Source organism: Morus notabilis, unplaced genomic scaffold, assembly GCF_000414095.1.
Source record: "Morus notabilis unplaced genomic scaffold, ASM41409v2 Scaffold499, whole genome shotgun sequence".
In the NCBI taxonomy this organism is placed as follows: domain Eukaryota; kingdom Viridiplantae; phylum Streptophyta; class Magnoliopsida; order Rosales; family Moraceae; genus Morus; species Morus notabilis.
In genome coordinates this window covers 480,492-496,644 of record NW_010360080.1, presented here as the reverse complement: position 1 = coordinate 496,644, position 16,153 = coordinate 480,492, and the positions used below count along the sequence as shown (strand labels likewise).

At 31.3% G+C, this 16,153-nt stretch overlaps 1 protein-coding gene across 2 annotated transcripts; it reads left to right on the top strand.

The window, feature by feature from the left end:
- Positions 1-9,949: 9,949 nt before the first annotated feature.
- Positions 9,950-15,225, top strand: LOC21399804 (VIN3-like protein 2). Of its 2 annotated transcripts, none has more exons than XM_024164138.1 (5): positions 9,950-10,221; positions 10,379-10,471; positions 11,591-12,272; positions 13,373-13,692; positions 13,908-15,225. In XM_024164138.1, the coding sequence occupies exons 2-5, from the start codon at positions 10,447-10,449 to the stop codon at positions 15,077-15,079; spliced, it is 2,199 nt and encodes a 732-aa protein (XP_024019906.1). In that variant the 5' UTR covers positions 9,950-10,221; positions 10,379-10,446; the 3' UTR covers positions 15,080-15,225. The 2 variants fall into 2 exon arrangements, with proteins under 2 accessions (XP_024019906.1, XP_024019905.1); XM_024164137.1 differs by having other exon boundaries at positions 13,373-13,695.
- The last annotated feature ends 928 nt before the right edge of the window (positions 15,226-16,153 follow it).

Here is a 16,153-nt window from a genome sequence, read left to right as displayed (position 1 = left end):
CCGTGGACTCTGAAAACTCATGGACAGACTTGTGGGAATTGCTTGCTCGTGGTGTTCACACTATCTCCAACCAGTTCTCTCCTGTGTAGGTTGTGGATTTATGCATAGTTTTTTGTATTTTGTTCTTTATTTTGCTGTAATAATGGTGATGGTTTCTCCATCTCCCAGTGTATTCTTCCTGCTAGAGGGTGATTTTCCCACCTCTATCAGTCTGTGGTGCTTTCTTCCTCAGCCAGCAGTTGACTTTCCCACTGCTGTTAATCTGAGGTATGTGTGTATGTGTGAGGTCTATTTCAGGACTAGAATCTGGCTCATTTTGAGTCGATTTTCCGTTGCCAAATGTTATAAAACCACTTTTAGGAGCTGTCCTCTCCGTTATTGAATTAGGGGTGCGTTTCTAATGTCTAGTCCTGTGAGTGACACACGTTCCTATGACTTTGGTGCAGTAATATATTCTAGCCTTTTAATTGCCTTTTAATGAAATTGTCATATTTACCTTAAAAAATAGAGTATTTAGCATAATTTTTATCCAATTCTAAAAATTGTCCATATATTATAAGTAGGTTTTTTCCCCTTATCTTAACAGAGAATTCTCCAAAGTAAAAAAAAAAAAAAAAAAAAATTTTAAAAAAAAATTCTCCAAAAAAAAAAAAAAAAAAAAAAAAAAAAAAAAGAGGAGGAAGGGAAAACTTGAGAAATCTTGGCGATCAGAAAGCTTTTTCTGAAATAATGATGATGTATTTACCCATTGGTAAAAGAAGGGTCACGTTCTGGTTGTATCATATTGTGAAAGTTGTAAGCTGAAAGCCATGTCAAAACAAAAACAAAAACAAAACAAAAAAAAAAAAAGATGCGGAAAAAAGAGAAATAAAAATAAAAAAAAGCTGCCGACTGAATAAATTACTCAAGAATAGAAAAAAGAACAGAAGTATTGCCATTTTATAAGTGGTTCAACTTTGCGTGCATTATCTTTTGCTAAAAAATACAAAATTTAAAAAAAACAAAAGTATTGCGTGCATTTGATTCCAAGGAGAGAATTCATTGAAGCTCAAGAAAATGCCAAGCCTCGATCAAAGCTAAAGTCTCAATGTGCTAACGTAATACGTGCCACGCATGAAGCCTCCATTTGCTGAATTATATATCTATTTTTCTTTTTTATATTACTATGTCTATAATATTGGCTCAAAGAATATTATCGTATATTTTGACTATACTTTAATCTCTCTCTCCTTTTTGACATGAATATAAATATATATCAAAACTAGGAAGGAGATCTAGAAAGTTATGTATAGTTTTATGTGAGATAAATAAAAACGAAGATACAAGGAAATTATTACAATTTTGGGTAGATAATTTTTCTTTGAGTGTAATCATCCCACCATTATAACAATAAGCAATACATATTCGACAATAAGCATACTATAATTTTTTCAACTAAAATTTTGTGTAACAATATTGATATATGAGTCACGCTCAGAAAAAAAGAATATGGTCCCCAAGGACCCCGATTAAAAATATGTGTGACTCGCATGTGTTTTCAAATCAATTTGTCCAAAATCCGAGAATATGCGGTCCCAAATACTTATATTTCCACCTAAGTATGAGCCAGTTAAAGAAATGGAATATATCATGTCCTTTTTAGGCGGAAAATGGTCAATTATATACCTTTCATAATAATTAATTTTTCTTTTAATTTGTTGTTAAAATGGTTATATAATATATATATATATATATAGAGAGAGAGAAAATTGTTGAATTTATCCTTAGGTATGAATTTTTACCCCTTACTCTTGATTAATACCATTTTGACTAATATAGTTACTTGACAAAAAAAGATATTAATTAAGAATAAGGGATAAAATTTCAGACTCACAAATTTTAAGGGGTATTGTATGTTTTCCCTTTTTTTAAGTTGAATGGAGGATTTGAACTCTTATTCCGTAAGGAGTGAGTTGCAAAATCATCATTAAGTTATGCTTGCAACTACCAAATGTTAATATTCCATAATTGATAATATGTAATAGTTTTTAATTATTAATTAATAGTGTAATTACATATAATAATTATTATTCTTGTTACATACCAATACATCATAATCATTTTTTTTTGGCAGAAAAAAGGATATCTGCCAAAATGAACATATTATTAGACAGAATTCAATTATTAACTTATGTATTAATCATGATATGAGCATTGATATTAATTTATTACCAAGTCAATTATGACAATTTGTAAAGGTAAACAATGTTAAGTGTGTACGACTTTACGTATTTCTCAGAATATTAAAATGGGCATTATTATTATGTCAATGGAAATGTGGAAATTAGCAAATGGTTGCAAACTTACTATTCTCTTGTCATATTACCTTTATTACACTTACGTTGATAAACTCTTTTAGTGGAAATAAATTTAGGGGTAAAGAGAGAAAAGTGGTTTTTTTTTTTTTTTTTTTTTTTTTTCATGCAAAATATGGCAAGAAAAGTACCAAAGAGAGGTAACGCATGAATATTGGTCCAATTAGATAGTCCTCAGTGTCACGGCGCATTGGCTGGCATGGGGAGCACTATCATTGTACTAATGAGAAGTGAACAAACTTTAAGAAATCATGCATAACCCTACCTTTTGCCTTATCTGACACTTATATGAAAATTGACAGACTCATGCCCCTTTTCTGTATCTTCTCACATTTTTGTTTTTTTGTTTTTCATTTTCATTTTAAAATTATATGTTAAGATATGGAGGGAAAAAAAATTACCATATTGATTAGTGAAAATCGCAACATCAATTTTATCGGTTCCTCTCTCTTATTCACCGTTCTCCATCACTTTCCGTTGTAAGGAAACCCGTAACAGAGGATTTATCTATAGAAAACGCATCGAGCTTAAGTCAAATATATAATTATGAGAGTCGAGAATAATATGATTTTAATAAGTAATTAAATGATGTCATTCTTTTAGCAAGTGATTAAATGATGAGGAATATGAAACCAATATTATTCTTATTTATGAGAAATGTGTCCATTGAGGGGGACATTTTTAATAGCATGGCACCTCAAGATTGCAACATCAATTTACCGATTCCTCTCTCTTTTTCGTCATTCTCCATTGCTTTCCGTTGTAGGGTAACCTGCAACCGGGGGTTTATTCTATAGAAGGCGCTTCGAGCTTAAGTCAAACATATAGTTATGCAAGTCGAGAATAAAATAACTTTAACAAGTGACTAAATGATGTTATTCTTTTAGCAAGTGACTAAAGGATGATCAAAGAAAAAAAAATGACTAAATGATGAGAAATATGAAACCTCAAGTCGGTCATTGGTGTTGCGTTTCGATCCATCTGTTGAGGAGTTTGAGATCAACTATCGACAAACTTTTCAGTTGATGCTATTTGATTATATTCCTTGAAATTTAATCCCAATCTATTAATGTTAAACTTAATTATTTCAAAGTTCGGTGTCAAAATGATGTATTTTTCGACATTGAAAGGGACACGTGTCCCCTACTTAATCCCTTTTTATAAAATTTCCCAACATTGATAACATAATTAAGAAACTATCACATTTTCATAATTTTTAGAATATTCTCCTAATTTTATTTATTTTTCTTTGACTCAACGACACTATTATTAATTGGTTAGTTGCTCTAATTTATCAAACGATAGTTTCATGAACAATTCACAATTATCCCCATGTAATCTTTTTTTTTATAGCAAAAAAGAATTAAAAAGATCCCTTCAACATCTTGGAAGTGCCTAAAAAAAATTCTTGGAAGTGCCAACTTTACTGAGAAAAATTTTAAGAAAGTGGCTATTAAAAATAAGAATTAATTTCATAATAATCTCTTAAAGCGTGTATTTTATTTTAAATTGTCTTTTAATTTTTTAAAACAGTTTAAAACACTCTTTAATATATAAAAAACGATTTAAAATACTCCTTTCATCTCGTCTATAATTCTAACAAAATGTTGTCGTGGCACTCATTTTAATTCATAAAACATCTGAAATTGAACTGAAAAAGATTAATTATTTTAGAAAATTAATTGAAAAAAAAATAACAAAACATCTGAAGTTTCTTTTCAAAACCCACTCAAGCTCAGAGCACCAATCCAGCTTCCACACTTCCTCCTCTCGACGGCGATAGTCCCTTCTCCGATGACAATCAAAGTGAGGGAGAGGAAATTTGAAGGCGTTGATGCAATCTTTCGTTGGGATTTTCCGGCGTTGTGCGGGGGCCTGGGTTCGCGCGCGGATGAGGGCGCCGCGGGTTGGGTTGCACGGCGGCGATGGGCCTAGGTCGCAGAAGGGTGGGGCTGATGGCCTTTTTGGGACGGCGGTCCCTGGGTTGCTCGGCCTGGGATCCGATTTTTTTTTTGTGTGTGTGTTTTTTCTCTCTTTTACAGATTTGGTTTTTCTTTTTAAAAAAAAAAAAAAAAAATTGGGCATTTCTCTAAATTTTGAGATGTTGAATGAGATTAGATTTGTTGTTTGTTTTTATCCGAAGATTTGTTGTTTGTATTGTTTCGGTGCTTGATTATGGAGTTTGGTCTGTACCTTGAGAAAGGTGAAGAAGACAGGTCTCTCCTTTTCTTTTTCTTTTTCTTTTTTGTTTTTTTGTGTTTTTCATTTAAAAAATTGTTGATTTATTTATGGGGTATTTAATACAAGAATTTGTGTTATAATTTATAGTTTATTATAGTATTTTTTTTAAAACACATATAAATTAATAATGATTATGAATATGTTAAGATTATAGACGGAAATGAATAGAAGAATATTTTAATTCTTTTTTTAGGTATTATGAGATGTTTTAAATTATTTTGAAAAATTAAAAAATAATTTAAAACAAAATACATGCTTCAGATAAATGAAACATTTATGAAATTAATCTTAAAATAATTTCATAAAAATAACCATACACGCTTTTCCAATATTTTTATTTTCTTTAAACTACATATATTTAATTACTTATAGAAGTATTCTTTCATAGTTACCTACTACTTGTGCATGTTACTCTATGGGGAATCTAAAATTTTTAAGTTTTAAATACATATGCATTATTTTTATTTCTTAATTATATATATATATATGTATGTACTGTTCTTTCATTACATACATATAAATTACTTGTTTTGCTTTTTCATTCTTGGTTTTTGTTTTCAGTTGTCATTACATACATATAAATTACTTGTTTTGCTTTTTCATTCTTGGTTTTTCTTTTCAGCTGTATCCTCTATTTAAAGCCATAAGTTAGTTTAATATTCTCGATTTTTATTTTTAATAAATTTAGAGTGGGGATTTAATGCAGAGAGGTTCAAAGGTGTCGATTGTCAACCTTCTTATGATGTCCTAATATTTTGATCTTGATACTAATTGTTTTTTTGTTTTTTGTTTTTTGCTACAACAAAAATTGACTCTAAAAAAAACGTAGGAAAATAATCTGACTTTGACTTTTTACATAGATGTGGCGAGGCTAAGATATAATGGCATTTTTTACAATTAGCTTATGGAAATTCAAAACAATTTTGGATACAATTAAATCAATCATAAAATCATAGTGGTTCTTTCTCCTATTTTTTGTTCTTTTCCCTAGTTTCTTATCTGATTTAATTTTAGTAATTCTAGGATCAATTTTTTTTTCTATGGGTTTTGTAAGATCTTCTTCCTATAATTGCTTAGTTTATATATTTAATTAGTACTTATATAATGCAACAATAAAAATCGATATTCAATTGAACTTTTCTTTTTGATACAACGCGGGATTAAACTCGCAACTTATAACCCAAACCCTTCAGTGCCACTAGATTAAGAGATCCTAAACAATTGAACTTGTTTTTCAAGATTCTTTACTTAAAAAATCACTCTGATACTATTTAAGAAATAAAGAATAAAAATTCTATGAATTTTGTGATTAAACGGCATATTATTTAGTAACCAATAGAAGATCAGGATTTGAATACAAGGATTATTGCTTGTAGCTTTCAATATCCTTAACAAGCAAATAGTAATTACACTTTGCAGCTTTTAGAAAAGTTCATTAGTGTTTTAATCAATTGAAGAAGAAAAAAAAAAAAAAAAAAAGAGAGAAATATCCAACTCAAAAAAATAAAGAGAAATTTGCCCTTCAAAAATCCACTCTACAAACTTTAACTAAATTTATTTTATCTAACTAATGTAAAGAATTTTGGGAAAACAATTGAAATTTTAAGAAATTACTGGGTAACATATTTGGACTAAGTGCTGACGTCACGCCTTAGCAAAAGAGTACTTATCATCACGTACTATAAATGAAGTTTTTTTTTTTGTTTTTTTTGTTTTTTTTGTAATGAATTTTCTGTTTTTTCTAACATATATTTAAGTACTGTATTGTTTCTTCAAACACATTATACCACTCATCTTTTGTCTTTTCCATGAAAGCGAATGGAAATGTAGATGCTTTAGGGGAAAACAAAACTTTGAGAGAGAGGAAAGGAAAAAAATGACAATACTTTTTAGGGAAAAAACAAAAGCTAATGGAAATAGTTTTTTATTTTCTTTAGTGAGCAACCAACAACGTATAGTTTAAGCTTTAAATACGTCAACAATTATTGGAGTGGTCACCTTTCAATTAAAATTCTAATTTAATTACTAAAATATAAATATCAAATGCTAACCTCACAAATTTTAAATTTGATTTGTTAATTATTTTAATCAATTAATCATAGTATTATTTTATATTTAAAATTTTGATAAAGGAGCTTCTTCCATTCTTCCTCTTTTCAACTTCCGGACTTCATCCGTTCTTGATTCCTGTTTCGCTTTTCCCATATTGAATAAGAGGTTTTCTCTTTAATTTTTTTAACTTTATATGAACACTTCAAACGTTAATTTCTTATTCACCTGTCCATTATTTTAATCTTGATCATGCAGAGAAGAATATGAATTTACATTGACTCGTCACTAATACGAAGTGACCTCTCTTAAAAATAAAACCTCAAAATAGTACCTTAAAAGTTTTGCTCAAAGGTAAATCCATACAGTGACCAAGCCATAAGCATTTGAGTATAACTCCAATCAAGTTTTAAAAATTTGATTTTTATGCGTGAAGTTTTTACAAAATTTCAATTCTATGAACTCTCTTTTTTTTTTTTTTGTCATTTTATGTAAGGATTTTTTCTCATAAGAAATTAAAATTTTAAAAGGGATGTAGAGAGTAAAAATAGATGTGTGAATAGAACCACTTAAATAGATATAATATGTTTTTCAACACTTAAGTTTAATTAACTTAAAAGGACCAAAAAAAAAAGGTCAAAAAATAATTAAAAAAACAAAGTCAACTAAGATGCTCTCGTTTTGACAAAAAAAAAAAAAAAAACCGGATTATATGACCCAAACTATGACCGGACATTCACATCGTTCACTTCGCGGATTCGAGTTTTCAATTTGAGCTGAGATGTGATATTTTTTTAGAGCTTTTCACTGTAACAGAAAAAGTTAGATGTGATATTTTCTGAAAACTTTTTACTGTAGAAACCTAAAACTAAAAACTCGAATCGGTGAAATGAACGAGACATCCGAACTGATCTCCTTACATATAAATGGTCTTGCTCAATAAGTATTTTTTTTTAACTGCCAAAACAGTCCAACAGTTTAGTACCAAATCGGACCAAACACATCCCTAAATTTGGAACACATTTACTCTCGGTTTGTATTTGATATTAAAGTGTAAAGTTAAAATCTCTCAAATTATTATTATTGTTTACTATTATTATCATTAATATTATTGTTTTGTAATAACATGCGGTTGAAAGTAGGGCTATGTAGAGGCGGCCGCACCGTGAATTGTCATACTTGATCAATCCAGTTCTACATTAAAACAAATTTTTATAGTTTAAAATCGAACAAGACCATATATATATAAATAAAGAGAATTATGAAATTTATCTTTATTTAGTACCGTTTGATAAAGGGATTCGTTCCCTGATTCGAATTATGATTCATAATTCGCTACAGTATTTTCTTTCATAAAAAATACACGTAAATCAAAAATAATTCTAATCACATGGTTCTAATACATGAACCAAACAGGTTAATTTTTTTACTTTTTATTCTTAATTAATATTTTTTTATTAGTATAATTATTTGACTGAAAGAGTTATTAATTAAAAATAAAAAATAAAAATCATTATTCATAGACTTTTAAAATATATTTGTCTTATTTCTTCTTTAAAAAAGGTATGATTTGTGAATTTGAGGCATTATATGAACTAGATTAGACTCGACCATTTAACTTTATATATTTCTTAATTTTCATGATATATATATTATATACATATAAAAATATATCTAGTTTTCAAGTTTTCAAGCTTTAAAGTTTAAATAACGGTCTCTTTACACATAACAATCCACCGTGGTATGCATTTTTTTTCCCAAACGACCCAAAAGGTTTGATTTGATAAACCTGACGGTTTGAGAACATATGGGATTATAAACACCCTCAAACAGATGAGAAATTTACGTACTATGCCATCAAATCCAATAACCTTACATTTATGACATGATTGTTTATTTAAAAAGCAATATTATGGTAGAATATTAAACAATATTCAGAAATCGTAATAAATAGTAGAAATTAAATCAATAACAGATTTTAAAATTATTTAAAACAAATAATATGTAAATATTTTATTTATGATTACGTGATGAAAAATATTTATTTACATAGAAAAAGATCTTTTTATCGATCATAAAAAGAAAATTTATGTTGAAAAGATTTTTTTTACTAGTCATAACTCGTAAAATGAAATATTTACGTTATAAACTGTTATTTACTTGAAATAACTTTAAAATTTTCTATTTATTTAATTTAGTTTCATAAATATGTCATTTGCTATATTCTGTAAAGAATATTATATTTGAATACTCTTTGAAAATGGTTACCCATCTTTATCAAGAAGAATACCTATCGGGATTTTTTGGTGAATTGAGTGGCATAAATTTCAAATCTCTATTTTTCAGTGGTAAAAATATAAAGATGATATTTTTTGAGTGACATTTCTATATATCTTCTCAAGCATATTTACTATCATTACCGGCCCTTTGGTTCATGGATCAGAATTCAAAATTTTATAAGAGAAAACATTGTAGTAAAATTTTTTAAATTCAATTTTTTTGAGAGAAAACACCTTTTGAATTGGGTTTAAACCCATCCACCAAATGAGTCCTACATAGTTTTCTAATTGAGAAAAGTACATAGTTTATTATGATTTTATGCAGACCTATTATTCATGTCATTTTAAATAATTGAGTAGCATCGTGACTTTTTGTTTTATGTTTTATCTTTATTAATTGAACAACAATTATTTATTTTTAATAGTGTGACATAAATAATATGAGAAAATTATTAAATTTACCCTTAAAGTGTCTGAGTTTAAATTTTTATTCTTTACTTATTTTTTTAACTAATATAATTATTTAATTAATAATGATATTAATTAAGAGTAAAAATAAAAAATTCATACCCATATATTTTAAAAGGTGTTTGTTTCATTTTCTCAAATAATATTTTCAGAGTGGTATTTCTAGGTTTTCCCCGTTTCTAATTTCGGCCAATAACAAGAGGCCCAATAATTTCATACTGCTACGCTGCCAAAGACATAATAAATTAATAAAATATAAAGAGAGAAAAAATATTATATATATAAAAAACAATAAATGAATAAAATATAAAGAGAGAAAAAATATTATATATAAAATAAACAATAAATGAGAGCAACGTTGAGGGTGAAAAAGAAGATGACATGCAGTGGCTTTTGCGCACACTGCTACAGAATAGCCATAGGCTAACAAAAAGCCTCAAATTCTCAAAGCCGTATATATATATAAATATCTCAATTACAATTTACAAGGTAAAAGGCCGCTACTTACTCATATATATATATATTTCTCTCTCTGTTTTTGGCTACTTTTCCCTTTCTCTCTCTAAAATACATCTCTCTCTCTCTCTCTCTCTCTCTCTCTCTCTTCCTTTCTATGGCGAAGAAGAGTCCCTCGTCGAATCTCCTCGCCTCTACAGCTTCAGGTCCTAAAAACAAAAGCCCACCAAAGGATATTAGGAGAGACAGATAATATAAGTATATATATATATATAGAGAGAGAGAGAGAGAGAGAGAGAGAAGAGAAAAGAACCCATAAGAGAGAAAAGTCATGGATTCGTTTGTAGTGGAAGAATTTCAAGCGTCCTTTCTTGGTATTTGGTTTTTCATCATTCATCATAATCATCTTCTCTTTCTCTTTATTGGGTTATTTATTTATTTATTTTTATTTCTTAATATTATTTGTTTGTAAACTTTATTTATTTATTTATTTGGTTTCTATTTGTGTGCTGAGGATTTTCTTATTTACAGGCTCACAAAAGTTGGGTTAGTTGCTGCTAATGTGGGTGAGCTGACTGGTTCCTTATTATTCAACAGCCATGGCCACAGATTCTTCTCTTGAGGGTAAACTTTTATTTTGCTTCTATTTTTATTTTTATTTTATAACTCTCTTAATCGAATCTTATCTGGGTTTTTAAATCCAGTCAATTTGGAGCTTTTTGAGAGATTCTGTTCCTCATTGTTGGGTATAATTTTCTCTGTTGATGCCTATAAAAAAGGTCAAATTTTTTTGAGCAATTCGTTATGGTCAGATTGATAGAACATTGTGTTATTTGTTATTCCAGTGTTTTGATTTTGATTTGGGCTTCTGGGTTTTTCTGGGTACTGATGAAATAAACTCTCGTTACTCATGGAGATTTATATTATGTTTGTGATTTTGTGTAATATTGTTGTTTCTTGATAAATGTTTGACTATAAATTAAATTTTAGATTTAGCATTTTTTTTATAAAAAATTTATTGGTTAAAGTATGTCCAGAGTTCTGGATGGGCTTAGTTGAAGATTGATCTAATGTTGTAATGCCACTGGTGTCTTTATCACTTCATAAAATGTGTATCTATGCATGATGTGGAATGTGCAAGCTTTGTGTTATACAATGGGTTGGAATTTATGTGTATGCCGCCTTGTCGAATAACCCATGTGGTAACCCTTGCGTAAACGTAGAGGCAGAGGCAAATTTGAAGTCAAATGAAGTTGTTTCCAATCCAAAATAGATAGACCACTCCTGTGAATGCAAGTCAACCCTTTTTTTTTTTTTTTTTATTCATCTTGTAGAGGATGAAATTTGATTTCTTTAATATTTGATAGTATTTCAGACATTAAGGCGAAAGTAAAGGTTCTAGATTCGATTGATGTCTCAAAACTGGCAGGTGATTGGGATTAGTAACAGTAATATGGACGCTTGCTATGTTGATTTCTGTTTTCTTCTTGTTTACATTTAGTACTTTTTGGTAATCATTTTGACTGAGAAAAGAAAAAATTATTTTATTATTTATGATTTCTAAGAGGTCAAAGGTTTTTTTTATTATTATTTTTTTAATCAATTTAGTGTTTTCTCACTTCCTAATTTATCTTCTCATTCTTGCATTTCGCTATCTCCCATCGTCCCAATAGTGAGTGCTCGATAGATTTGATGTATAAACTCTTCACGGCTTGCCCACATCTTTTTTCATGTTTACTTCAGGAGTTGCTCATGACCCGTCAAAATGCAGTAAAATGAGTATGGAGAAGAAAAGAGAACTTGTTTACGAAATATCAAATTGGTCGGAAGGTGCCTCTGAGATGCTACAGTCATGGAGTCGTCAGGAAATCTTGCAGATCCTTTGCGCTGAGATGGGAAAGGAAAGAAAGTACACAGGTTTGACAAAGTTGAAAATTATAGAGCATCTTCTAAAAATTGTATCTGAAAAGAAATTGGGAGGCAATGAGGTCGTAATAGACGTTGATTCACAGTCTTCTCCGCCTCCACCTGGCCAGCGGAGTACTAAAAGGCAGAGGAAAACTGAGCAACCATCTCGGCTAGCTACTGCAGTAAGCAATGCATCAAGCAATAGTGTCACCATTGATCTGACTAATATTGTGTATTGCAAAAACTCTGCTTGTAGAGCTACCTTAAGTCGGGAAGATTCATTTTGCAAGAGGTGTTCATGTTGTATATGTTACAAGTACGACGATAACAAGGACCCTAGCTTGTGGTTGATTTGCAGCTCAGAGCCTCCGTTTCTGGGCAATTCATGTGGCATGTCATGTCATCTTGAGTGTGCGTTGAAACACGAAAAGTCTGGTATTGGTAAAGAGGGGAAAATCGAGGAACTAGATGGAAGCTTTCATTGCGTCTCTTGTGGGAAAGTGAATGATTTGCTTGGGTAAATATTCATGCTCTTCTTTCAGGTTTTTAAACATTATCATGCTTTTGTTAAGCTTTTTGCTTATTCTTTTCCTTCTTAGTACGATGTTATTTGTATTTGGAAAACAAAATAAGTAATTGGCCACAGGAAGGATATGAAATTTTGAAAGAGTGCTATTCAAATTAAGACAACTGACTACCTGTGAAACATCTACTCATAAGATTGATGCAGGAATTTGAGGCACTTATATCCGTTTCTGACACGAGCTTATATTTTATTACAAAGTTTCACTTTGGATATTCTAAAATACAAATGAAATAAACTGATTTCGTTGAACCATCATGTTTGATCAATGATCTTGCCACAGACTCCCTGTCACCCTGAAAATTATTTTGGGTTTTAAATAGTGTGAAGAGAATATAAGCTAAAAAAAAAAAACAGTCCTGTCTCTTTTTTGGTACTAATGTTGTCTTTGAATGAGCTCAGGTCGATAAATCAATCAATAAAAGGATATTTAAGGCATCTGTGATTATAAGAGAACTTTCAAAGGAAAATTGTTCAGTGTTACTATAACTGTGTAATATAAAAACCTCAATATTCTTTTCACTTATTACCAAGAAAATGAGTGATCTTCCTTTTGTACTTTTCTATAGCCTCTAGTTTCGTGTCAGGATTAGTACTAGTTTGAAACACTTCTTGTCTCTTTATAAATGTATTTAGTATAAGACGTTGAATTAAATAAGATGTGGGTTTATGGAGGGTAGATTTCAATCCCATTATTAGTACGTTATCAGATCTCGATTTCTTGTTCCTTATGTGGCTTTTTGTGTTTTTTTTTTTTTTGGTATTGATTTGAGTACTTTTTTCGTAGTGAAACATACAAAATTGTTCTGTTGTATATATATAAAAAATAAATAAATCATCACTGCTGCTGCTTTAATTTGTACATGTGAGTTTAAATTGTACTTGTTCTGTTTGCATTGTTTTATTTCTCTTCTCTCTCACCTGCACGCCAAGAACACAAACACGAGTTTAAGTACGTCTAATTCTCGAGGATTGGATGCTCAAATTTATTCATCTTTTTTCACTTTTGGTTCTTGTTGCTTGAATTTATTAAGGTCCTGGAGAAAACAATTGGTCATGGCAAAGGAAACCAGACGGGTGGACATTCTTTGTTATCGTGTCTCGTTAAGCCAAAAACTTCTCAAGGGAACTAATAGGTACCAAATTCTTTATGAGATTGTGGATGAAGCTGTGAACAAGCTTGAAGCAGAAGTTGGTCTATTGACTGGCTTGCCCGTGAAAATGGGTAGGGGTATTGTCAATAGGCTTTCGTCGGGACAAGAGGTTCAGAAGCTTTGTGCGTCCGCTCTGGAATTGCTAGACTCGATGCGTACTGATGCAAATTTGCAGTCGTTGCCTGGTCCCATTATTCAAGGTAGTGGTATTGTGCGAAAACAAAGCGTAACAAATCAGTCTGAATGGTGAAACAAAAAGTGAAGAGATCATGAAAATTGGAAGTATCCATTTCCTTGGAATTTCTTTAGTAACAAGTATTTTTTGTTTTATGCTTCTTTTGCTTCTGACTTCCAAGTATGATGACAATTAGCCAAGTACTTACATTTCACTCGATGTGTGCATCTTTCATTTCAGATAAAAAATCAATAGTGCCTGACATGATCAAATTTGAAGACATCCAGACAACATCCTTAACTGTGATTTTGGATTGTGAGAATCTTTCATCAGAAAATAATGTAATCTACACCTTATGGCACCGTAAGGCCGACGATATAAACTATTCGATAGAACCAACTTGTAAGGTGTTTGCCCCAAACACGAGGTTTGTTGTTAGAGGCCTTACTCCTGGTACAGAGTATTGTTTCAAGGTCGTTTCATTTGACGGCACCAATGAGTTGGGTACGTGTGAAGTCCGGTCTTCTACAAGCAATGGGGATGAGCCCCCGAATTGCTTGCTGTTGGAGAGAAGTCAAAGCCCAGCAACTAACTGTAGCAGCCTCTCTAATCCATCTTCGGTAGAAGATGAAACCAACAATGTTGCTCTGTTCAGTGATCAGGCTGATAACAGAGCAGACAATTATCTTACTTATTGCAAGGGCACTGAAAAAATTGTTACTGCTAGTTTATCGAGTGGTGCCATTACCTGCAATAGTGAAGGAGCAAACCTAGGAGATGCAGTCGGGGATCGTGCCGTTGGGGTCGTTGGTTCCTTGTCAAATTCTGATGTGTTAAAATTCGAAAACAAGCGTTTGTCTGAGAGCCAAACTATTGAGGACTTGTGCAATGATAACGGGTCAAATACTCTGGTTCGAACGGGGACAGAATGTGTGCCATTTGTTGGTAGCTCAGATGCAGGGTTGCCCATTACTCCTTTCAAGGTGGAAATGCTCAAGGATGGCCTAGGAAGAAATGGAAGATCCAAATCCATGAGCAAGGATCTGGAAAACGGGACTGGCAAAGGTGAACCCCAAGATGGCAGCACATCGAAAAAAAGAAGTGCAGAGAGGCCCGACGAGGAATGCGCAGGAAATGGTCTTTCGGATAGGGATTTCGAGTACTATGTGAAGATCATCAGATGGTTAGAATGCGAGGGGCATATTGAGAAGAACTTTAGGCAGAAATTCCTAACCTGGTTTAGCTTGAGAGCAACCCCGCTTGAGGTAAGGATTGTGAAGGTGTTCATCGACACATTTATCGAAGATCCAGCATCGCTTGCGGGGCAACTTGTTGACACTTTCTCAGAAAGTATTTCTAGCAAGAGATCATCTGTTGTACCAACTGGGTTCTGTATGAAGCTTTGGCATTGATCAGCTTTCAAAGGTCTAGCTATTAGTTTGAAGGAGTTTTTGGGTGCAAACCAAGTCCTGGTTTGTGCGCAGTAATTCTTTAGACCTCCTAACACACTTCATTTTAGACTATTTCATCATTTATATATATATATATATATATATTATGTCATCACCATTTGCCATTCTTATGGTGTAAGAATGTTAGATTTCATTATTATAATAATTCAGTTTATGTCTAAATTCATATCCATTTTCGCAATTGTTTTTATGACCAATTCACGAACGTGCAAAATCTCAGTGCAGCTTAGGCCTTGTTTGATACGAAGGAAAAGTGGAAGGATGGATAGGAGTGGAAGGGAAGGATTAATGGATGGATTTCAAGTTTATAGTTGTTTAATAAGATGAATTATAAGAGGGAATCGATAGGGTGATCCAATTTTGATCCTTCTTAAGTTGGAAGAATTGGACGAGAGAATACATACATTCGGGAGCTTCTCTGGGTGGAAAAAAATGAACTATCGGTAGTTCTTTACTTTTCAGTTGTCAGTTATGTATCAGAAATGATCTTATCTGCATATTTTTTTCAATCTTAATGCGATTTTAACCATATCTAACCGTTATAAACTGGCACTATTGATACGGCTGTCTTACTTGAGAAACTCTCTAAAACAACATCCTTGTCCTTTCCATTTTCCCTACCTAAGTCAGGCACATTTCTTTCCTTGTCAACAAACACAGACTCGGACACAAAAATGTATTCGCGGAAGAAATTAAGAGGATGTTTGGTAGAGGGATTCGTTCTCTGATTCGAATCATAATTCATGGTTCGCTACAGTATTTTCTCTCATAAAAAATTCACGTAAATTAAAAATGGTTCAAATCACATGGTTTAAATCCTCCAACCAAACGTTCTCTAAGGGTCCAATTTTGCGTTCACGTCACCCGTGTTGTCCACAAGTTATCGTAACCTTTATAACTTAATCATTCAAAAGTTTGCAAATTCGTCATTCAAATGCATCAATTATTATATTTTCTTTAAAATTCGTAAGTCTATTGTAACTTATACCACTGCAACATTTAAAACTCGTAAAT